The sequence below is a fragment of the Oryx dammah genome, unplaced genomic scaffold (assembly GCF_014754425.2).
Source record: "Oryx dammah isolate SB20612 unplaced genomic scaffold, SCBI_Odam_1.1 HiC_scaffold_3, whole genome shotgun sequence".
Lineage (NCBI taxonomy): Eukaryota > Metazoa > Chordata > Mammalia > Artiodactyla > Bovidae > Oryx > Oryx dammah.
Genome location: NW_024070187.1, coordinates 29,864,564 through 29,888,393, shown reverse-complemented (window position 1 = coordinate 29,888,393; position 23,830 = coordinate 29,864,564). Strand labels below are relative to the sequence as shown.

The window sequence follows — 23,830 nt, the reverse complement described above, 5'->3', positions numbered from 1 at the left end:
CCATTAGCCATTTATCATACCCATGGCTGTGTCTAGACACATTCCCTATGTGCAGATAGGATATGTGTAGCAGAAAGTAAAGGGACAGAATAAAAGCTGTAGAATGAGGAGCATGGCCTTAAGTTTTTATGTTAATATGGGGTTTAAGGCAATGGCACCCCACTCCAGTACTCTTGCCTGGCAAATCCCATGGACAGAGGAGCCTGGTGGGCTGCAGTCCATGGGGTCGCTAGGAGTTGGACACGACTGAGCGACTTCACTTTCACTTTTCACTTTCATGCGTTGGAGAAGGAAATGGCAATGGCAACCCACTCCAGTGTTCTTGCCTGGAGAATCCCAGGGAGGGGGGAGCCTGGTGGGCTGCCGTCTATGGGGTTGCACAGAGTCGGACACGACTGAAGCTACTTAGCAGCAGCAGCAGCAAGTATAAGAATATGCTTTTGAGTGAGAGAGACTTTCTGTGTTAAAATTTTATCCATAAGATATGCAGCCTCAGGCAAATTGCTGAGCCTCAGGTTTTTTCATCTGTTAAAATGATGATAGCCTAACTCTACGGAATACTAAAAGATTCAATGAGGTAATACCTGAAAATGATATTTTTGTGTATCTGTGTATATAATAGATGTTCAGTAAATACTAGTTTTTAACAACTTGAACTTTCAGAAAAAACTTGTTTTCGTCCACTGTAACGCTTCCACGTTACCTTTCAAGAAAGTTAATCCAAGGGATTAATCTTGTTATGTGTTCACAAATTAAATCTCATTTTGACACTTGCCTGCTGTTTTCTATTCATTGGTATTTTTGATGCCTAGCAAGTTTACATTTATACAGAGTTCAAACATAAATACACAATGCATACATGCTCTGTAATTATATATACCAGCGACATTAAAGGTGATTGGCATTCATTCAGAAAGTATTTATTAAATCAGCCTGGCAAAGTAGCAAATTATGCTTATGTTTTTGTTCTGATACTTTTAAGTTCCTTAGTATGCTAATACTCATGAATGCATTTTTCTAATATAAATGTTAGCTTTGTAATATGTTACCATAGTTAATAGTCTAATTGTTTATGTAATTAATTTCATAGCATTACATTTTAACTGAATATGATAATACCTTTTGTAATTCTATTGCCAGAAGAAGTAAATCAACAAATACAGAATAAAATTTGAGAGACTTTTTAAAACGTGTTATGTTTTGCGTTCATTTTCTTAAGCGTAAATAGCTTTTATTAATAACAATAAGGTAAAAGGTAAGACCACATCTAGATACTTTGCTTTTTGTGTGCATTATAAACCTAAACTGCGTCTCAGAAAACTAGTAGAGAAAGTTAATAGAATTATAAATCTGTAACATTTGGTAACTTTCTCTTTACCAGTTTGTCACTCAAGCCCTATCAGAAGGTTGGTTTGAATTGGCTGGCATTGGTACATAAACATGGACTTAATGGCATTTTGGCAGACGAAATGGTAAGTAATACTCCATTTCTAGGATATATTATTAGTAGTCATCCTTGCTGTCATTTAAAAAGTGAAAATTTCCCTTGACCCTGTTAGTTTACTGCTCTTACCAAAGTATAAGCCCTCTTACCCTTCTCAGTTTTCTATTGCTTATGTGAGTTTTAGCCTCCTTACTTCTTCTCAGAAATGAAAATAGGTTTTTTTGTCTTTCTCATCAAATTAATAAATATATATTTTTAAAATTAGGTGTTACATAAAAATACATAGGAAAAAAAAGTCACACATAATCCTATCACCTTAAAATAAGTATTTTGCTGTATCTTTCCAGATTATTCTGCAGATGTGTTTGAATGCACCATACATATATGCACATGTACATATATATATATTATACTAAAAGAGATGTTACTGCTTGTGCTTTTCTATAGCTGCCTTTAAAACTGATCATAGATACTTGTCCTTGTCAGTAAGTAAATCTACACATTTATCATCACCGTCATCTCAGCCATTTTACTTTTATTAGAGATCTCTGAGTTTCTGTTCTTTTCCCAATCACATTTTACTTGAAAGTAAGCTTAGGAAGTTCATTACAGCCAATAGTCCAAGTATTGTCATGTAGAAACTTGACCTTTAATCTAACTTTTACCTTCCTTCCACCAGCTATACTTTTAAAAACGTGTTTATTAAGAATGAATCATGTTCAGTGGAGAAAATGTTTATTGAATATATATGTATTAAGTTGTGGTGGGGGTGGTGTTCACTCTCTTAAATCGTGCCCGACTGTTTGTGACACCGTGGACTGCAGCATGCAGGCTTCCCTGTGCTTCAGTGTCTCCTGGAATTGGCTCAAACTCATGTCTGTTGAGTCAAGGATGCCATCCAGCCATCTGATCCTCTGTCTTCAATCTTTCCTAGCATCAGGGTCTTTTCCTGTGAGTCAGCTCTTTTACACTGTATAGAGTTTCAAAATAAAAATTGACAAAAATAATAATCCTTGTCCTGTATTTCGCTTCTAGTAAAATAATCGTCAGTATTTTAAGACAATTCCTACATGTACCTCATACTTTTGTTAAAACATAGAAGTGATTTAGAAAAGTGAATAATATATGCAGGATTTTAAAATAATTAGAAATTATATATACAATATAGAATAGTGTAATTGTGGAAACTGGACTTGGAAATCAAATCTGGGTTCTGGGTCTACATTTGTCTTTCATGGGCCGCCTAACCTTTACCAAATGACCTAATCTCTCAAGGCTAAAGTTAATAAAGCATAGGTAATTCCTGTATCATAAGATTATATTTGGTATCAGTGAGATATATATTATGTGGAACTGTTTTTGTATCCTGTAAAGTACAATATTTATGATAAGGTAGTGTCTGTTAGGGCTTCCCTAACAAAATGTTAAAGACAGGGAGACTTAAACAACAGAAATTTCTCTTAGTTCTGGAGACTGGAAGTCTAAAATCGAAGTATTGGCAGCTTTGGTTTCACCAGAGGCTCCCGTCTGGTTTGTAGATAGACACATTGCTGTGTCCTCACATGGCTTTTCCTGTGGACACATTCAGTCTCTTCTTAAAGATAAGGGTTGGGCCCTTACCCTTAACGACTATATTTAACTTATCTCTTTAAAGGCTTTATCTCCAAAAAATCTTAACATTGGGAGTAAGGACTTCAACATGTAAATTTGGGGTTGAAAGCAATTCAGTTCCTAACAGTTGCCAATGTTTAGCTCTCCTGAGGAGCTGTTCTTCCTCTCTAGCCATTTTTGGAGAAGGAAATGGCAACCCACTCCAGTACTCTTGCCTGGAAAATCCCACAGCCGGATGAGCCTGGTAGGCTACAGTCCATGGGGTCATGAAGAGTTGGACACGACTGAGCAACTTTCACTTCACTTTTCACTTTCATGCATTGGAGAAGGAAATGGCAACCCACTCCAGTGTTCTTGCCTGGAGAATCCCAGGGATGGGGGAGCCTGGTGGGCTGCCATCTGTGGAGTCACGCAAAGTCGGACACGACTGAAGCGACTTAGCAGCAGCAGCAGCAGCAGCCTTTTTTAAATATAATACTTTATTGATGCGCATACAAATTTCCAGCTTAGTGACTTTTTACATGTATGTACACCCATGTGACTGCCTCTCAATCAACATTTCCATCATCCCAGAAATTTGCCTTATGCTCCTTTTCAGTCATAAACATCACCACTATTCTGATACCTATCACAGTACAATAATTTTTTTTTCTGATTTCTGAACTTTATATGAATAGATCCATACAGTATATACTGTTTAAATAGTTTCTGGTTCATTAGGTACATAATAAAATTACTAAGATTAATCCATGCTCTTACATGTATCAGTGGTTGGTGGTGGTGGTGGTTGCTCTTTATCCACTTTCCTGGCAGTTTAGATTATTGATGGCAGTTTAGATTATTTCCAGTGTGTGGTTATTATAATAATAGTGCATCAGTATTCTTACCCAAGATTTTTCATGGACATATGCTCTCATATCTCTTGAATATATTCTTAGGATTAAAATTGCTGAGTAATAGGATGGGTATATATTCAACTCCAGTTAGTCAGTGGGACGCTGTTTTCTATCAATCCAATATGTAGTAAATGGTTGCTTTATATTAACAATGACCAAAATTATATCCTTTATATGCAAGCAGAGGTCTTTCATTTTAGTGTGTATCACATATTAACTAGCAATTAAAATACATCCCACTCTTTCCGTTGTAGTATCACTTGGAGATTATGATCTGTTTTATGGTTATTGAGAACTAAGAATTTAGTAGAGATGCATTGTGGAGAATCATAAGTAAATAAAACCAGAAATATTCTTTTTTCTTTCATTTTCCTGTATTTATTTGGGTCTTTGGTTTGTTTTTACGTTTAATATGTTTTCTTTTAAACTTTTATTTTAGGGCCTGGGTAAAACTATTCAAGCCATTGCATTTCTGGCGTACCTCTATCAGGAGGGTAATAAAGGTCCTCATTTGATTGTTGTTCCAGCATCAACTATAGGTTTGTATTACTGCAGACAATTTTACTCGACTAGATAGTGTTTTATATGAAGGGAAGAAAAAGTGTGTGTGTGTGTGTGATTTCTTAGTTTGTGGAGGTGGATGTTCATTTTTGTGGTTTCCTCATAACTTTTCTCCCTTTGCGTATGTGTGTTATTATATTGGAAGTCTTTTTAAAGAGAATAACTCCAGTATAAGTAAGTTATTCATCTTATAAATTATTACAGATCAAGTATCATTTGAAAAGATTATTTGTTTTCGTAATACTTTTAAATTGTTTCATGAGTAACTAATTTAAGGGAAGCTAAGTGATTTAAACTTATAACTAAACATTTATTAAGTGAGAAATATGCAGTTCATCCCAATTCAAATTACTGTTTCATTCTTTTTCAACTGATTGTAGACTGGAGTCAGAGAATATATGTATGAACGTAACACCCCCCCCGCAAAAAATCATAATTAGAAATTAATAATCATCTGTAAATATAATGATTGGGCTTCTGCTCTTTATTTTGATGCCACCTGAAGATCTCAGGGATAAAATTGTGAAGAGTCTGTGATTTTTCAAAATCATCTTCTGTTACTTTTTAAAAGAATTTCCTGGTAGAACTTGTTAGACTTTAGTGTTCATTTCATTGCACACTTATATCCTTTGTAGCAGATGCAAGTAATATCTCTTTTGTCTCATAGATAACTGGTTAAGAGAAGTTAATTTATGGTGCCCCACTTTAAAGGTGCTCTGTTACTATGGTAAGAATTTGTCGTTATTCTCTTAGCTTTGGAAACTTCTTTAAAATCTTAACATACAGTTAAGTACAATAAATACAATCAATTTGTATGTTTCATCTTTAAATTCTAGGTTCTCAAGAAGAACGTAAACAGATTAGATACAACATTCATAGTAGATATGAAGAATACAATGTAATCGTGACCACGTAAGTATTGAGAAAAAAAAATTGGAAGAGAGAAAATTGTTGTACAGCCACCAAATCTTTTTTTTTTTTAATGTTTTAAAAATAGTAGTAGTAAAATGAAATAAAATTTATGCTAAGGACTATGCAACAAAAGTAATAGAATGAGTTATGTTGAAGATTCACGCATTTTTTCAGTTTGGTGTATAGTACCATAAAAGAGGAGAGTGAAAAAGTTGGCTTAAAGCTCAACATTCAGAGAATGAAGATCATGGCATCTTGTCCCATCACTTCATGGGAAATAGATGGGGAAACAGTGGAAACAGTGTCAGACTTTATTTTTGGGGGCTCCAAAATCACTGCAGATGGTGACTGCAGCCATGAAATTAAAAGACGCTTACTCCTTGAAAGAAAAGTTATGACCAACCTAGATAGCATATTCAAAAGCAGAGACATTACTTTGCCGACTAAGGTCCGTCTAGTCAAGGCTATGGTTTTTCCAGTGGTCACATATGGATGTGAGAGTTGGACTGTGAAAAAGGCTGAGCGCCGAAAAATTGATGCTTTTGAAGTGTGGTGTTGGAGAAGACTCTTGAGAGTCCCTTGGACTGCAAGGAGATCCAACCAGTCCATTCTGAAGGAGATCAGCCCTGGGATTTCTTTGGAAGGAATGATGCTAAAGCTGAAACTCCAGTACTTTGGCCACCTCATGGGAAGAGTTGACTCATTGGAAAAGACTTTGATGCTGGGAGGGATTGGGGGCAGGAGGAGAAGGGGATGACAGACGATGAGATTGGCTGGATGGCATCACGGACTCGATGGACGTGAGTCTGAGTGAACTCCAGGAGTTGGTGATGGACAGGGAGGCCTGGCGTGCTGCGATTCACGGGGTCGTACAGAGTCGGACACGACTGAGCAACTGAACTGAACCATAATAACACTTTTTAATTAATTCTGTAGGAGACCATGATTAAAAGAATTCATCCAGAATTCATCTTTTCTTAATAAGAGACTCCATTTTCATATATAGTCTTGAGTACTACTAGCTGCTGTTAACTGTTATTTCTGGATTCACTCTACCAGTTTAATATGATGAACAACTAAGCCCCCATTTCTTAACAGAAATGTCTTAGCTTCATGTGTTTCTTTCCTTACTGCTTCTTAAAATATAACAGTTCATAAAGCAAAGTATGTGATAATTGCAGATCACATAAATTGTACCCAAATTGGCCTCTTCCTAGATGTGTAGAGGTTGTCTAATTACAACACATAAATTGTCTTTTATATTGCAGCTTTTGTAACTTGGTTACATGCACATCATCCTCCTGGTAGCTCAGATGGTAAAGTATCCACCTGCAGTGCAGGGGACCTGGACTCGATCCCTAAATCAGGAAGATCCACTGGAAAAGGGAATAGCTACCCACTGTAGTATTCTCGCTTGGAGAATTCCATGGACAGAGGAGTCTGGCAGGCTATAGTCCATTAGATCACAAAGAGTCAGACACAGCTGAGTGCCTAACACATAAAACTTACATGTACATCAGTAATTATTGGATATAAGTGCATCAGTACTATTTGAGTACCAGCAGTGTTAGGTACTAGCTATTAAAAATATATAAATAAAAATAATTTTTTGAAACATTAATCTCACGAGTCCATGCTTTTAAAGGTTTATTCTTAGAGACTGACTTTTTATTTTGGTGACAGGTATAACTGTGCCATCAGCAGTTCTGATGATCGTAGTCTGTTTCGTCGGCTGAAACTGAATTATGCAATTTTTGATGAGGGCCATATGCTGAAGAATATGGGCTCCATCCGCTACCAGCACCTTATGACAATTAATGTAAGAGAATGTTCTCTGAATTTTTCCAAGTATGATAAAATTTCAGATTGTGTGTGTGTGTGTGTGTATGGTATCTTATATTAGGCACAAGTAAACTTTTTCTGTATAGGACCAGATAAGTAACTTTTCATGCTCCATGAGCCATAGATAGCTACTATCACTTGTTTTTTGCTTTTTCTTTTTTTTAAACCCTTTAAAAATGTAAAAACCATTCTTAGCTCATGAGCTTCAGTTTGCCAACCTTTGTACTATAGGATAAACTTTATGGATATCAGAGGTAATCTACCTTCTTTCATTGCTTCATAGAAAAGTAATGTGGGAACATGAGTTACCCACTTATAAACTGACTATTTTATACATTCTACCTTTAAGTACAATAGATTATAATTTTTTAGAATTACTTATCTTTCGTCACAGAATATTTTATTACTAATAATGATTTTAATTTTTTTCTCCTCCACGGAGGGAGATAACCAAAAAGTATATAGATATTTTTTTCTTTTAAGGCAACACTAATCTAAACTTTATCTTTGTTCATAGGCAAATAACCGTCTGCTGCTCACAGGCACACCTGTGCAAAATAACCTGTTAGAACTCATGTCACTGTTGAATTTTGTTATGCCACATATGTTCAGTAGTAGCACCAGTGAAATACGAAGAATGTTTTCTTCTAAGACAGTAAGCATAAATTCATGTTTTTTTTCTCAAATGTCTTATTTTGTGTTTTATCTGGACCATTTTTTAATTTATTTTTCTTGTTTTCGTCGGACTTGTGTCCTTATGAAATAAGTTTGAGTGGTTGATATTCCTGTATTTGGATGAGTTGGGAAGTCAGCCAAAATACAATGGGAAATAAACTGGAGGCTTCTATAATCATTGTGTGAAAGTTTTGGTTTTTAATATCCTGATTTTCTGAATCATCATTTCAAATCAGTGGATAGCTCAGATATTTAATATGTGGAGAAAGTTTGATCATATCATTTTCTTTTTTAAAATTAGATAATGAGCGTTTTTTTAAATAGGTAAACTATAAAGCCAGGCAAGATAGAATATGCCAAAAATTCATATACTGGGAGATATGTTTTGCACTAACACTCCATAAATTAAAAGTCACAATAAAGAAATCTTCTTTAGAAGAAAATATGGTTAAATTTTTTCCTGTTAATTAGAAAAAGTGAGAGTGTAGTTTTCAGGAACTCTGATTTTCCAGCACAACAATGTTTATATAGGTTCTTGACACTTTCCCAAATCACATGTATTTTGTGAAAATTTTCTGATAATCTACTGCCAGCTGCCTTTCTAATTTCACTAATATATTCCCTCCCACTTGGTGGCCTTAGCAGATCATAGGATATGGAGGATTCCTTTAAAATGTTAGAATAAAATTCCTCTTCTCCAAAATTAACAGGTTTTGGCTAGGAACTACCCTTTCTGTAGACTAATGATTTGCATCACCTGCACTAGCTTTCTTTGGGGGCCATTTTCCACAAATAGATACAAGTTTCTACTTATCTCTCTCTCTACCTCCACCCAAACTCCCTTAAATACACACATATCTTTTTAAGAGTGTTATCTGTGTAACCAGTAATGACTCATCAGTTAATTACTTCTGAACAGTATCCTAGTGCAGTTGAATTTCATTACCTCCGGAGAGTACATGATCTGTCACAAAACCTGAAAGTACATGTGGAGTCTTAAGAACTGTATGTCAGCCCAGAATTCAAGTTCCATCTAGAATGAATTGAATTTCTATGGGAAACAACTCAGAATGTAGTGAGCGAGAGTTTCATGTTGTGTAATAACATTAAAATGTCATGTTCTTACTTTATTTAGAAATCAGCAGATGAGCAAAGTATATATGAAAAGGAGAGAATAGCGCATGCAAAACAAATTATAAAACCATTTATTCTCAGAAGAGTAAAAGAAGAGGTAACTCTTATCTGTGTATTTTTATTATGATTGGTTTTAAAATCTTTTTTACTCTTTATTTGAATGATCTGCTTAAACTGTTTTCCTTTCACAGGTTCTCAAGCAGCTACCCCCCAAAAAAGATCGAATTGAATTATGTGCAATGTCAGAGAAGCAGGAACAACTGTATATGAATCTCTTCAACAGATTGAAAAAGTCTATCAATAACCTGGGTATAACCTTATTTTCACAATAAGAATAATCCTGTACTGGGACTGCTTTTTTGTTTAATCGTATGATAGTGGGATTTGCTTTTTTTTTTTTTAAGTTGGAATTTGAAGAAATAGTTTTAAAACCTTTTGTTTGCATTGAGATGTATTTCAGCAAACAGCCATCAACTTTTTTTGTGTGTGTGTACTTTTTCGATCACAGAAAAAAATACAGAAATGTGCAATGTCATGATGCAATTGAGAAAAATGGCCAATCATCCTTTATTACATCGCCAGTATTACACAGCTGAAAAACTCAAGGAAATGTCTCAGCTTATGCTAAAGGTAAGGATTTTCTATGCTAACAACAAGCTTTATTAGCACTATTAAGGTTGAGATTCATTGTTAGTCTAAAAGTCAGACCACTGAACCTAATAAAGATATTAACCCTTTAACCAAATATTTAAGAAAAACATTTTTAAGACAAAGTTGAAAACAATTAGGAGACATAAGAGCCAAGAAGGACTGACAGTCTACATCGAGTCAGCCAACTATGACCTTGAGGCCAAATACGACAATAGCTAAGTTTACAAATAAAGTTTTGTTCTGACACAGCCATATGCTTTTGTTTCCATGTTTTCTGTAACTGTTTTTATATTAAACTCATGGGAAATTTTAGACATGTAAAAGTAGAGAGAATTGTATAATGAAAGCTGCTACCTGTGTAACCTTCGCCCATATTCTACAGTTATCATCTGGAATGAGACTGCTCTCTCTTGTTTCACCTAGAATCTTCCCCAGGATTATTTTGAACCAAATTCTAGACATTATTTCAGCTGTAAATATATCAGTATGTTATCTCTAAAACAGTAAGAACTTCTTATCTGTATTATAGCTAAAAAAATAATTATTAATTTCCTTTGCCAAATCTGTTGCACTGAAATATCTAATGATTTAGATATTTTATCTGATCTGAACAATTTTATTAGATTGTTCTAATCATATTATAAATTATCTTCATTTTGAGGTGTATATTGTTCTGTTTTATTTTGAGGAACCTACACATTGTGAGGCTAACCCTGACCTGATCTTTGAAGATATGGAAGTTATGACAGACTTTGAATTACATGTACTTTGTAAACAGTATCGACATATTAATAACTTCCAGTTAGACATGGACTTGATTTTAGATTCTGGAAAATTTCGAGTTTTAGGATGCATCTTGTCTGAATTGAAGCAGAAGGTACTAAAGAATAATATTTCTCCCTTATATTATTTCCCAATTAGTTCAGCTACTTTAAGTAGTTCTGGCATGATTTGACTTTCTTGAAGTTTTAGTCTATGTTCTACAGTCTTCTAGAAATTAGTGTTTTGAGCATTTTTTGGATGTATTTGGGCATGTTTTCCTGATTACTTTTCCTCCATCTAATAGAAGTTAGTAGAATATATATTTTTAAAATAATCTTAATTGTCATTATTTCATAGGTGACATTCTATATAATTACTTCAAAGTTAGTATTTTGAAGATACAGTGGTAACATAAATTAATCCTTATATGTGAGCATTAACATAAATTAATGCATAATGTTTACATGTGAAATAGATTTGCAAGATCACAATCTAATTAGTATTTTTTGTAGCTGTTCCCATTAATTAGTCTTAAAAATCAATTTTAGGTCCAAAGTTTAGAAGATAATTTATATATAATCTAAAATAAGAAATTTTATCTTTGCTATGATTACTTTATTATTATTAAAGAGGCAGTTTTTCATTAGATACTTATCATTTTATTTTTTATGTATCTAACTAATATATGTATTTCCACAGGGTGATAGAGTTGTATTATTTAGCCAATTTACCATGATGCTGGATATTTTAGAGGTTCTCTTAAAACATCATCAGCATAGGTACCTCAGATTAGATGGGAAGACTCAGATTTCTGAAAGGTTGGTATACTTTGGTTTCAGAAAATATCTCTACCTTCCTCTCAAATAAGAGTAAATGTTAGAATTTTAAATGTCTAGAGCTTTTCATGGAATTGTATATTGCTTTGAATCTTATGTTTGATTACGTTAGATCATTCATTACCCTAAGATGAGGAAAATTTAATTTTTGTTCTGAATCATATTCAAATATATTTTGAAACAGCTAGTAGAGTTATATGTATGTCAGTGCTTTTCTCTTTGAAAATCATTCCGAGCCTAAAGCACATTATCTTTAAACCAAGATTACCTTAAAATCTTGGACTTTTCTTATTTTGAGGGTAGTTGAGTAAGTTTGGGGTTTTGGTTGTCTTAAAAGCAGTACTTTTTCTAGTGTGTTTAAACTGCATTATATCTTTGGTTTATTTTTTTATCAGCTAGAGTAAGTTTTTTTTTCCTGCGTTGAATAGGAAGAGAAGTAATGCCAAAGAGAATAAACATTATAGTTTAATCTTGAAATGCGTAGTTCATCAGGGATATTGTCTGTGAGTCATAGCTGACTGACTCTAAGAAGGTTAACGATCACAAAGCCATATCAAAATTTAGAAAAGCCAAGAGTCTTTTAACAAAAGACAAAATTAATTAGGAATTAATCAAATCTGCATAGTTACGGCACCCCACTCCAGTACTCTTGCCTGGAAAATCCCACGGACAGAGGAGCCTGGTAGGCTGCAGTCCATGGGGTCACAAAGAGTCGGACACGACTGAGCGATTTCACTTTTTACTTTCATGCGTTGGAGAAGGAAATGGCAACCCATTCTAGTGTTCTTCCCAGGGACAGGTAGCCTGGTGGGCTGCCGTCTATGGGGTTGCACAGAGTCGGACATGACTGAAGTGACTTAGCAGTAGCAGCAGGGAGACAAATGGTATAGAAAAGGAAAATAACTAGAGTGCCAAGAGCATATATTTACATCTTGAAGTTTATTTTCCATGTGATGTGATTGCTTTCAGTTTTTACTATAAACCTTTTTGTGAGATTTAACCTAATATATTTATCTTCTAGGATTCATCTAATTGATGAGTTTAATACCGATATGGATATCTTTGTCTTTCTGCTGTCAACAAAAGCTGGTGGCTTAGGAATAAACCTGACGTCAGCAAATGTTGTTATACTTCATGATATTGACTGTAATCCTTACAATGACAAACAAGCAGAAGATAGATGCCACAGAGTAGGCCAGACAAAGTGAGTGTTTGCAGTTGAAATTTATTTTTAATTAAATGCCAGTTTAATTTCTATAGAGTATTAGAATATGGTCTGTCAGATGTCCTCTCTTAGTTTTTTGTTTTCGTATTTTCAGCAAAGCAAGGCTCCTGTGGTATTTCATACCAACAGTGTTGGATATGAACACCACTATATAACCTATTCATATTCTAGTAATTAAAGCAGGGAATTCCCTGGAGGTCCAGTGGTTAGGACTAAGCACTTTCACTGCCAGGAGAGCGGGTTCAATCCCTGGTTGGGAAACTAGGATCCCACAAGCTACATGGTGCAGCCTTAAAAATAAAACAGAATAACCTCCCACCCCCAGTCCATATCGGTCTGCAACTAATGAAAACGAAGTCCTACCAATGGCCCAGCCCCTTTGAAAAAGATTAGTAATTGAAATAACTTCTTGTTAAGCCATGTAAGAGCCAGACAGATTTGGTAATGTGATACAGTTGCTACCTTCTTACCTCATAGGAAGTAGGTTATGTGAGCTGTAGGTATTTTAGGTGAAGGTTAAATTAGACATTGCTCACAGGACATAAAGAGGTGAGAATACCTATAATTCAGCTCTATTCTCAATGTAAACAGCAAACAATCAGTCTTTGTGGGGTATTTTACTGTATTTCCGAAAGACATTGATAAGTTCATTTATGAACCAAATATTTATTAGTACTTATTGTAGAACTAAAACCTCCTATGTAATCTTTGTACTTTACAACACTTCCATGCTTTTTGTACTAAATTATATCTCTTGGAACCTGATAAGCAAAGCATGTTCTTTGTTAAAATGAAATACCTACCTGAACCCAGAATTGTTTGTTGTAATTCAGTTATACCAGCAATTTTTATAGATACCTTTTTCTTATCTCTTGAATCAATAAGTGACATGCTCAGAAAATGTCAGTCTCAAGTAGTGTGAATAAAAGAACTTAAAACAATTTTCTAATTATTCTTACTGCATTCTTAAGTGATTTATGTATTTCATAGTTTATATATATCAAATAATTTTATATTAAGTAACCAGTGGACATATCTTCTGTTTTCTTTAGAGAAGTACTAGTTATAAAATTAATAGGCCAAGGGACAATTGAAGAATCCATGCTAAAAATTAATCAACAGAAGTTGAAACTAGAACAAGATATGACCACAGTAGATGAAGGTAAGTTTTTTGTCAGCATAAAATATGGAAGGGCATCAATTTAGCAGTAGCAGGGAGTAACAAAGATGGTCTGAGTCCTTGATTAGTATGCAGATTATGGATAGCACAGGAGAAGATAAGCATACTTGTGTCAAAAGTACTGCAGTAACTAAGATCATTTTGCCAGAACTGATAAAACCACTTTAATTTTGAAAAATCCTGTCTCTTCCATTCTCAGTCTCTGACACAAAAATATCCCAGAAATAAAATTGGGTCCATAATTTTATCTGCAGTTTTATAATTTACTTACTATATTAGAAATATTTATGAATCCAAAGCACATGGCACAATATTAAGTTCTTAAGAACTCTAACATTTGACTAGCAAAATATTCATTACTCTAGAGTACAACATAATGCACTTATTAAAAAATTGAATAGTTTTAAATAAAAGAGCAATTGGATATTAGAAACAATCATCAAATAGAACTGTCTCCATTTCCTCCATCTTTTTGAAGAGAATGATTTTTAAAGTTTTAATTTTTTATTAAAAAGGTAAATAAGTCCACATAGTTCAAGATTCCTAAGATATAAAAGAGCAAATAAAAGCCTCCTTCCCACCCTATCACCCAGCTTCCTCATAAAGTTATTTCTGCATCTTACTTTTTTATGTGATGTTAAATTTGGATTTCATAGACTGTTTTCAAGTCTTTGGACAAGTTCAGAGGCAAGCATGTCAGTGAATTTCCTGAGAGTTTATATAGTGGTTTGTCATCTTATACATATTTTTTTACTGAAAAAGAGAAGAGTAGATAAAAGTTTTGTCTTTTGTTTAGACTATAGCTGGGGTCTGTATGAGTGACAGAGAAAGAGAGACACCTGGATAAGTGTCTAGATACTGGGGTCTTGTTTAATTGAAATTTTCTTTTAAGTCAATGATGATATCTTTGGACTGAAAATAAGTTTAGAGGAAATTATTTCTGTTTGGATTTGTGAGTTTTGCCTTTATTTTCACATTCAGATTGTTATATAGATGCTTTTATTTAGTGAACCCAAGGAGTAAATACTATGTGGTCTATAAATAGGATATGATCCAGGCTATCTATATCTGTCTCTTTATATCTTTATCAAATCAGAAAGAGAAGCTGTAGACTGCTCTGCTGGCAATGTGAACATGAGCACAGGGGAAGTAGCCCTAATATTATTTGTAGGAATTTGAGAAGATTTTTAACAGGGAGTAACACTGAATCAAACTGGGCTTTGAAAGGTGATTAAGAATTCACCAAAAGTCGAGAAAATTGGAAAGAAGTATGCTTCATAAAATATTTTTATCAAACTTGTAACACCAGTTTCTGACCTGCAGGTGACGAAGGAAGTATGCCAGCAGATATAGCCACGTTACTAAAAACATCAATGGGCCTGTGAAATAAGAATTGTTCATTCCTAACGGATGAGGAAGTATCAACTTGGTGCACTCAAGGACATTTACATTATGATGACCATGGGGTTTATGAACATTTATAACTTTTTATAATTTCCATATTACATTTCTCATAGTATGGACAACTTTTTTGCCACTAACTGAATTCTCCAGATGCTCACATGTGAAATTTCAAAAAAAGCCACGAATATGTAGTCTTGAAGATGTTAAATAATCATTTTACAAAACAGTTTTCTGAATGGGGATTAGTTGGTGATTGTTTGTAACAAATACGCTAATGCTTTAGAAATGTCAGTATTTTTGTAATTATTTCTACCTCCAAATATATATATATATTGTCTTTCACTGGATAATGTGTGTAGATTTTTACATGTGCCTTATTTGACAATGCTTGTCTTGTTTTTGCTTGTCTCATTTGAAGGTTTTTTTTTTATTATGTTAAAGAATGCAGCTGTATAGATAATATAGCTTTCATTTTATTGCTATTTGAAACAGATGTTCACCACTGTCAACAAGAACTCAACCTGAATTTAAAGGTGGCATTCCATATACTAACCCCCAGCCCAGGTCCTCCCAAGTACTTCTGTTAACACAAATTTGTTTGGCTAGGCACTAAGTTGTTTTCCAGTGAATAGTAACTGAAGAACCCTTTATCTTACTCCATGAAGTAAATCCTTCTGTTCATTTCCCAACTGCACTAACTGTGCTTACTAGTCTACCTATTCTTGTGCATGTTTTCATCATTTTCCCTCTCCTGGCTTTTGCTTCTATTGAAACTGTTGCCCAGTCATTTCTGCTCCACTTCTCTTTACTCTAGTAATTTATTCCTGCCACATCTCCACATATCAGCAAAATGTTGGTGACATTTTTCTAGTCTGGCAGAACTAATCTGATTCACTTCAAAGCAGACTGAATGTGACTTCATTTTAAGGCAGCATTAGGTACTGCATGAAAATAGGTCATTAACTTTGAATTCTTATCAAAATATAATTTAGCACTTTGCAGAATTTCCAGTACAGGACCTCCTGAAGAGAGAGCCATTCTTCAATTCCAATTCAGTGTGGGTGACAAAGTGAAATTTAGAAGTAAAGTTGTCTATTTGATATTTAAGTCTTTATTAAATCTTTCTTTAAATTTTTGCCTGTTGGTCTATATTGCTGTTTTTATTATGCATCAGTTTCTTTGTATAACTTGTGAGTTTCATGTGTTTTGTTTTATTATGTAAATATCATTATAAATAAACTTATTTATAAATCAAAGATTTGTTCATTATTGAAGATTATACTTTCACGACATCCTGACTTTCTAAGTTTCTAGAGTAATAGAACTCTTCAGTTGAAGGCTAATGAAGCTCTTATAGTGATTCTTCAGATATTATAGACCCTGAAAACTCATGACTCAGTAGACTTATCCAGTCTTGAAAGATTGAAAGGACTCTGCAAATAGTATTACTACCTCCTTCTACATCGTGGTACCCAAATCACTTATATTGTTGAGAATGTTACCTTCTAAAAATCTTAAATGGGTTCCTTGTAACTTTCTTGTATTAATGTGTCTTCAGTGATAGGCTGTTTCTTTTGTTGTTGTTTAATCCATATTTTTATGTTTAATTAAATGTAGTTGGGTTCTTGTAAAGCTCTGTTACATTTTTGGCTTAATAAAAATAATTATGATCATAAGTTGTATTATCATACATTTTGTAGTAGTTTCTGTATTGAGCACAAATGGTATTATGTGCTTAACATTGTCTCTTAGTAAACTGGAGTCATTACTTTGGATGTATTCTTATTAGTCCTTTTATTGAAGTAATAGCAGTAAAATTTGAAATCCATCATCAGTAAAGAGCATGTGAAGCCACAGTTGTTGGAGTGATGTTTGGCCAACTGAAGCATCATATGTTTTTTAATACAGGTCACACAGGGATAAAAGACATAAAGTGAAGTCGCTCAGTCGTGTCCGACTCTGTGGCCCCATGGACTGTAGTCTATCAGGCTCCTCCGTCCATGGGATTTTCCAGGCAAGAGTGCTGGAGTGGGCTGCCATTTCCTTCTCCAGGGGACCTTCCGGACCCAGGAATCAAACCCAGGCCTCCCGCATTGCAGGCAGACGCTTTACTGTCTGAGCCACCAGGGAAGCCTTAAGAGACATAATGTGTTTTCATAACTCTTAGTCCTGACCCCACAGTCTTTAACTTTATACCAATAGATATGTATGTTGAAATATTAATGTTGTTCCTCATTGTGGGTGTTATTGTATAATGATGATTAGATAAGAGTATCAGGAGATTTGGTTTCCATTTGTATGACCTTAAGATATTTAAATGGTCTATAAAATTAAGGAATTGATTGTTTTAACTTCCCAAAAGGTAGGGTTTCTTACCTATTATAAATACAATATGCAGTTCATTTCTGCTGTGATTAATTCATGTACTCTGACCCTTGCTTACTTGCTCAGTGAGGAGATGTTTAAATACAGGATGGGATAATACAATATGTTCTTTTCAGTGAAAAAATACTACCTAAAGGTTATGATGATGCTATGATTGAAATATTTCCTTATAAAATCTGCTGTGGTTGCATTTTCTGTTGAATCATGATATGTGTAAACAGTGGGACTCTTATAGAGTTTTCATTATATTTATCAATAGAATGTAATTATGTGGAGGAAAATCAATATACATAAGAGGGAAGAAAAGTTTCTACCTTTATTATCTAGAGTATTATTTGAATTTCTTCTGTGAAGGACAATTTTTTTTCCCTCTAGACTGCCCTGATGACATATATGAGGACTTTGCAATGAGAAGTTGCTTACAACCTATTATCATTTCTTAACAGCTACTAACAGTAAGAAAAGTAATCTGAAGAAGCAAGGTACTTGAGAAATACACTTTGTTTTTCAGTGCAATTCTTTGTTTGTTTTTAATTTTTTATTGAAGGATAATAGCTTTACAGAACTTTGTTTTCTGTCAAACATCAACATTATCAGCCATAGGTATACATATATCCCTCCCTTTGGAACTTCCCTCCTATCTCCCTCCCATCCCATCCCTCTAGGTTGATACAGAGCCCTGTTTTGAGTTTCCTGAGCCATACAGCAAATTCCCATTGGCTATCTATTTTACTATTTTCCCCTTTCCTATCTATTTTATTTTTCTATTTAATAAGTTTCCATATTACTCTTTCCATACATCTCACCCTCTCCTCCCCCTCCCCATGTCCACAAGTCTGTTCTCTATGTCTGCGTCTCCATTGTTGCCCTATAAATAAATACTTCAGTCCCAATTTTCTAGATTCCGTATATATGTGTTAGAATAGGATGTTTATCTTTCTGACTCAGTGTAATTCTTAATAATCTGTACAGTAATTTTTTTCCTCAGATTTCATAGATCATTGTTATAAAGAAAGAAGCACCTTAAACAAGATCACAATTAGATGGACTTGTCTTTTCTTTCTTCTTTTCCCACACCCTGTCCCCACTTTTTGCTTCTCAACTATATTTTCTTTCCTCTGCCATTCATTTCATGGATAAGGCTATCTGTTTTGTTAATCTGTTTCCTGATATGACATACTAAGATTAGACAACTCCATAATATTAACATGTATATTGAACTAATGTTATTTTTCAATATAATTATGGTTTAAAATAGATTGCGATAATCCAAATATACAGTTAATTGAAAGATTTCTATGTAAATGGCTTGTTTATATGGGTAGTTCTTATACAGTCATATAGAACTATAAAAATGATTCAAGTTGAAAATGTAAAATAATCAGGAAAAATGATTGTTCCATGACCTTTAAAAATTTTGTCAGCATAAAATAAATGTATAAGTAAATGAATGAAGTAGGAAAACTAATATTTAGTGCACTGTAAAATATTAGAAATGTTGAGAAAATTTAATTTTTATAAAAAATTTATCAAAGTAGTTTTAACATTACCTTCCTGTAAAACTTGGAGGCAAGAATTTTTTTTTTTTTAACCTTGGCAAATAGTCATAATCCTAGATTTCAATCAGCTTCCAACATTTCATTGCTTTTTCAGTGTTATGAAATAATGCCCCTCACCCCCGTTGTTTTTTCTTTTTAAATAGACTTTAGTAGAGGAGATTTAGGTTCATAGCAAATTAAGCAGGAAGTACAGAGGGTTCCCATGTACCCTTGTCCCCACACAACACAACTTCCCTCCCTATCAACATCTTACACCAAAATGATACATTTGTTACAATCAATGAACCTACATTGAGACATCATAATCACCAAAAGTCCAGGATTCCACTAAGGTTCACTCTCCATGTTGTACAGTCTATGGGTTTGACAAATGAACCCATTGTAGTATCTTGCAGAATAGTCTTACTGCTTTAAAAATGCATTCAGTTTCCTCCATGTCTTTTCATGGCTTGATAGCTCATTTCTTTTTAGCAATGAAAAATGTTCTCTTATTGGGTATACCACAGTTTTCTTATCCATTAACGTACTAATGGACATTTTGGTTGTTTCCAAGTTTTGGCAATTATTGATGAAGCTACCAACAACATCAGTGTGCTGGTTTTCTTGTAGACCTGTTTTCAACTCCTTTGGGCAAATACCAAAGAGTGTGATTGCTGAATCGTATGGTAAGAGTATGTTTAATTTTGTAAGAAATTGCCAAACTCTCTTCCAAGGTGTATGTACTATTTTGCATTTATATCAGAAATGAATAAAAGTTCCTGTGGCCCCCCATCCTTGCCAGCACTTGGTGTTATATTTTGAATTTTTACCTTTATAATAGGTATGTAATAGTAACATTGTTTACAGTTCCCTAGTAATATATAATGTTGAGCATCTTTTCATATGCTTATTTGCCATCTGTGTGGCTTTGATGAGGTATGTATCCAGATGTTTTCATCCATGTTGTAATCAGGTTGCTTATTTTATTGTTGATGTTTAAGAGTTCTTTATATATTTTGGATAAAGTCCTTTTGCAGATATTGTCTTCCTATCTGTGGCTTGGCTTCTCATTCTTTTCATCCTCTCTTCTTTTAATGTGAAGGATCTTTCACCAGTCTCACTTCCTCCAGGGTATCTTCATCTTTGTCACAACCACTTTCCTCATTTATGTCAGTAAGTTTGCCTTCACCAAGTTCTTCAGACTGCGTGTGAAGACAGTCTTTCCATTTATGTTCAGTTTTGAGTTTCACTCCAGCATTACCACTTTTCTTTACTGCACTATCATCTTTGTTGGTGAGTTCTCTTTTTCTTTTTTTTATTAATACTTTAATTTTATTGGAGTAGAATTGATTTACAGTGTTGTTTCAGCTGTACATCCAAGTGATTCAGTTATGCATACATATATTTTTTAGATTCTTTGGTCATATAAGTAATTACAGTACTGAATAGAGTTCCCTGTGCTATACAGTAGGGGGTTCTTGTTGGTTATCTGTCATACATAGTAGTATATGTATGTTCATACCAAACTCCTAGTTTATTCCCCACTACACACACTTTAGCCTTTGGTAACCATAAATTTGTTTTCAATTTCTGTAAGTCTGTTTCTGTTTTGTAAATAAATCCATTTGTATCTTTTTTAGATCCCACATACAAGTGATACGATATTTTTCTGGCTTACTTAACATAGTGTGATCATGTCTGGGTCCATCCATGTTGCTGCAAATGGCATTATTTCATTCTGTTATGGCTGAATAGTATTCTTTTATATATATGTTCCACCTCTTAGCCCTCTTCTGTTGACAGGCATTTAGGTTGCTTCGATGCCCTGGCTATTGTAAATAGTGCTGCGCTGAACATCAGGGTGCGTGTGTCTTTTCAGATTATTGTTTTCTCTGGAAATATGCCCAGGTATATGATTGCTGGATCATATGATAGTTCTAGTTTTAGTTTTTTAAGGAACTTGCACACTGTCCTCCATAGTGATTATAACAGTTTACATCCCCACCAACAGTGTAAGAGGGTTCTCTTTTCTCCATACCCTTTCCAGTATTTATTATTTATAGACTTGCTTTTTGATGATGGCCATTTTGACTACTGTGAGGTGATACCTCATTGAAGCAACAGCTTTGATTTGCATTTTTCTGATAATTAGTGATGGTGAGCATCTTTTCATGTGTTTTTTGGCCATTTCATGTTTTCTTTGGAGAAATGTCTCTTTAGAACTTTAGCCCATTTTTTGATCAAGTTGTCAGTTTTTTGACAGAGTTGCATGACCTTTTTGTATATTTTGAAGATTTAATCCCTTATCTGTCACTTCATTTGTAAGTATTTTCTCCTGAGGGTTGTCTTTGCATTTTGTTAATGGTTTCCTTTGCTGTGGGTGAGTTCCTTTTTTCAATTATCCATTTTTGTAAAATGTCAAGTGGGTTTATCATTGAGAAACAAGCAGGCAGCACAACAACACGCTTTGCTGTCTGTGTGTAAATGACAGGTGTGCAGTGACCAGTCACCAACAGACTGTGAAAAAAGTGGCACGATTGCTCATCTGTTATTTACATAGTGGACTGAAGCGCGGGCAGCAAAATGTATGCTTTACACAATTACTCATGAATACAGCATGGAAACTGAAATCCAGACCATTTCTTTTTTTGGAAAATACGTGACTGAACCACTGTGACTGAAATTCATGCATGTCAGAACTAGTGCAAAGCATGGCCTGCCTGCATTGTAGACTATTTTACCTGGTTATAGGAAATGTGAAGCTCTTCTGGAGAAAAAAAGATACTGGAAACAAAAGTCTTTTTTTTTTTTTAATCCCCTTTCCTCCTTTTGTTTCTTTGAATAAGCAGGATATGGCAGAAGTGAAAGTGTTGACGGAGCTGAGGGGATGGTGTATGCACATTATGCAGGGTGTTGATGTAGCTTCTTATCTGGTGAGAGTGATGCTGTAGAGAAGAATAAAGGTGGGAGGCGGCCGGCATTACCTAGAGTTTGGTCTGGGGCCTTCGCAGTATCCAGTCAGCGATGGCAGGAATGCTTTGGACTTTCTTCCGTAATGTCACCAGCCTGGGGTGGATGTCCAACAAATCAGGTTTAAAGACCAAAAGTGTGGTACTGCAAATTTCCCAGTAGAAGTCTGCCCAAGTTACCTAGTTTAAAGGAAACAAATTTTCATTGGAATATAAAAGGCCTAATTTCTTAATGTAAAAAAAACATTTTTTAAAATTCAGAATAGTCTGTAATTACAAAAGCAGAATGTGTATATGATAGAAAATTATAGATAACACCATACTCCCAAGCCCAGAGGTTACTCATATTAACACTTTGGTATAAGGTTGTTTTTCTATGCATATGTGTGTATTTTTACTAAAATGAGATATTACAGTACATACTCTTTTGTAACTTGATTCAATCTCCACCTTTCTGTGACAGTACATTTGTATGTTATCTAATACCCTATCAATGCTTTTCCATTTGTTTCTCAAATGTCTTTTATAGGACAAAGCAGCATCCATTCTGGGACCATGCATTTCACTTGGTTATATCCTTTAACTCTCAATTCAGAACAGTACCCCCCTTTTTTATTCCATATCATTGAATTATTGAAGATTCCACACTAGTTCTGCACAGTGTCCTTCCTTCAGGATTTTTATAATTATTTCATCTTTACCTTGTTCCTTTATATGGCAGAGTAAAAAGGAATAGAGTACAAGTTATCTTTAGAGAGTACATGGCTTTAAATTAAATACTTTGGCTAACATAACACTATATTGGATCACATCAGAAGACATAATATATGTCTGACCATTACTATAACTGGCCACTGTACAATAGGATAATGACAGCCTAGTCCTACTCTTATATACCTTTTTTGTTTGTTTTGTTTTTAATTTGTACACTTGTTTTATTCCTTTATGACTAGAAACTAATCTGGATGATGTTACTTTGGCTCCATATAAATGTCAGTCTAAGAGCAAAGTTTAAATATGAACTGTTCTTAGTTTTGCTTTTGTGTGGGATTTAATAATGCAGATTGCTAGTGTTTTATGAACTTGCTCACTAAACATCTGTCAACATTAATAGGACAGTTTATTGGTTAGAGGATTCAGAATTCAGTCAACAAGTATTTATGAAGTACCTACTATGTGCCCTGTACAGGTTAAGTGCTGGGATTGATTAGAGAGCAAGATGTGATGCAGGACCCTTCTCTGATGAACTTCTCACTTTAGAAGCAGGAAGACAATCAAACATGGAAAGTGTGGTGCAGGGGATCAGCCAAGCTAGTGGAGTAGAAAGCTCGCCTCCCTGATCTCACCTTCTATTACAAGCACACCAAAAATCACAAGTGTCTGCAGAACAACCATCGATGAAAAAGACCAGAATCTACCAGAAAAGATCTACAACTAAACACAGAAAAAAGGAACTACAGTGAGACAGGTAAGAGGGGCAGATTCATAATATAATTAATCCAGTCCCTTATCCTGCTGGGGACGGTTGACAAATTACAGAATAAACATGCTGCCGAGGCTGTCCCACTGGAGTGACTTCTGAGCCCCAAGTCAGGGCCCCTAGCCCAAGGGTCCTGCAACAGGAAGACAAGACCCCAGAGAATTTGGCTTTGAAGACCAGCAGGGTTTGATTTTGGAAGTTTTCAAACAACGGGGAAATAGAAACTTTACTCTTAAGGGGGCACACAAGATCTCACACCAGGATCCAGGGCAAAATCAGCACACTGATAGGTGCCTGGGCCAGATCTATCTACTGGTCTTGAAAA

The 23,830-nt window shown here is 34.6% G+C and overlaps 2 protein-coding genes across 4 annotated transcripts in view; one reads left to right on the top strand and one right to left on the bottom strand.

Annotated features, from left to right (window-relative positions):
* Positions 1-16,908, top strand: part of SMARCAD1 (SWI/SNF-related, matrix-associated actin-dependent regulator of chromatin, subfamily a, containing DEAD/H box 1) — a 90,403-nt gene extending 73,495 nt beyond the window's left edge. For 2 of the 3 annotated variants that reach the window (XM_040237844.1, XM_040237843.1), the window contains exons 11-24: positions 1,382-1,472; positions 4,391-4,490; positions 5,180-5,239; positions 5,349-5,424; positions 7,108-7,243; positions 7,784-7,921; positions 9,077-9,172; positions 9,267-9,384; positions 9,584-9,705; positions 10,415-10,603; positions 11,188-11,306; positions 12,346-12,528; positions 13,602-13,711; positions 15,053-16,389. In XM_040237844.1, coding sequence (XP_040093778.1) covers positions 1,382-1,472; positions 4,391-4,490; positions 5,180-5,239; positions 5,349-5,424; positions 7,108-7,243; positions 7,784-7,921; positions 9,077-9,172; positions 9,267-9,384; positions 9,584-9,705; positions 10,415-10,603; positions 11,188-11,306; positions 12,346-12,528; positions 13,602-13,711; positions 15,053-15,114 — 1,600 coding nt within the window. In that variant the 3' untranslated portion in view covers positions 15,115-16,389. Of the gene's footprint in view, positions 1-1,381; positions 1,473-4,390; positions 4,491-5,179; positions 5,240-5,348; positions 5,425-7,107; positions 7,244-7,783; positions 7,922-9,076; positions 9,173-9,266; positions 9,385-9,583; positions 9,706-10,414; positions 10,604-11,187; positions 11,307-12,345; positions 12,529-13,601; positions 13,712-15,052 lie in introns of all 3 variants that reach the window. The other variant, XM_040237842.1, reaches the window with a different exon arrangement.
* A 1,669-nt stretch (positions 16,909-18,577) lies between these two features.
* Positions 18,578-23,830, bottom strand: part of HPGDS (hematopoietic prostaglandin D synthase) — a 28,935-nt gene continuing 23,682 nt past the window's right edge. Inside the window, exon 7 of the mRNA XM_040237841.1 lies at positions 18,578-22,205. Coding sequence (XP_040093775.1) covers positions 22,041-22,205 — 165 coding nt within the window. The 3' untranslated portion in view covers positions 18,578-22,040. The remainder of the gene's footprint in view (positions 22,206-23,830) is intronic.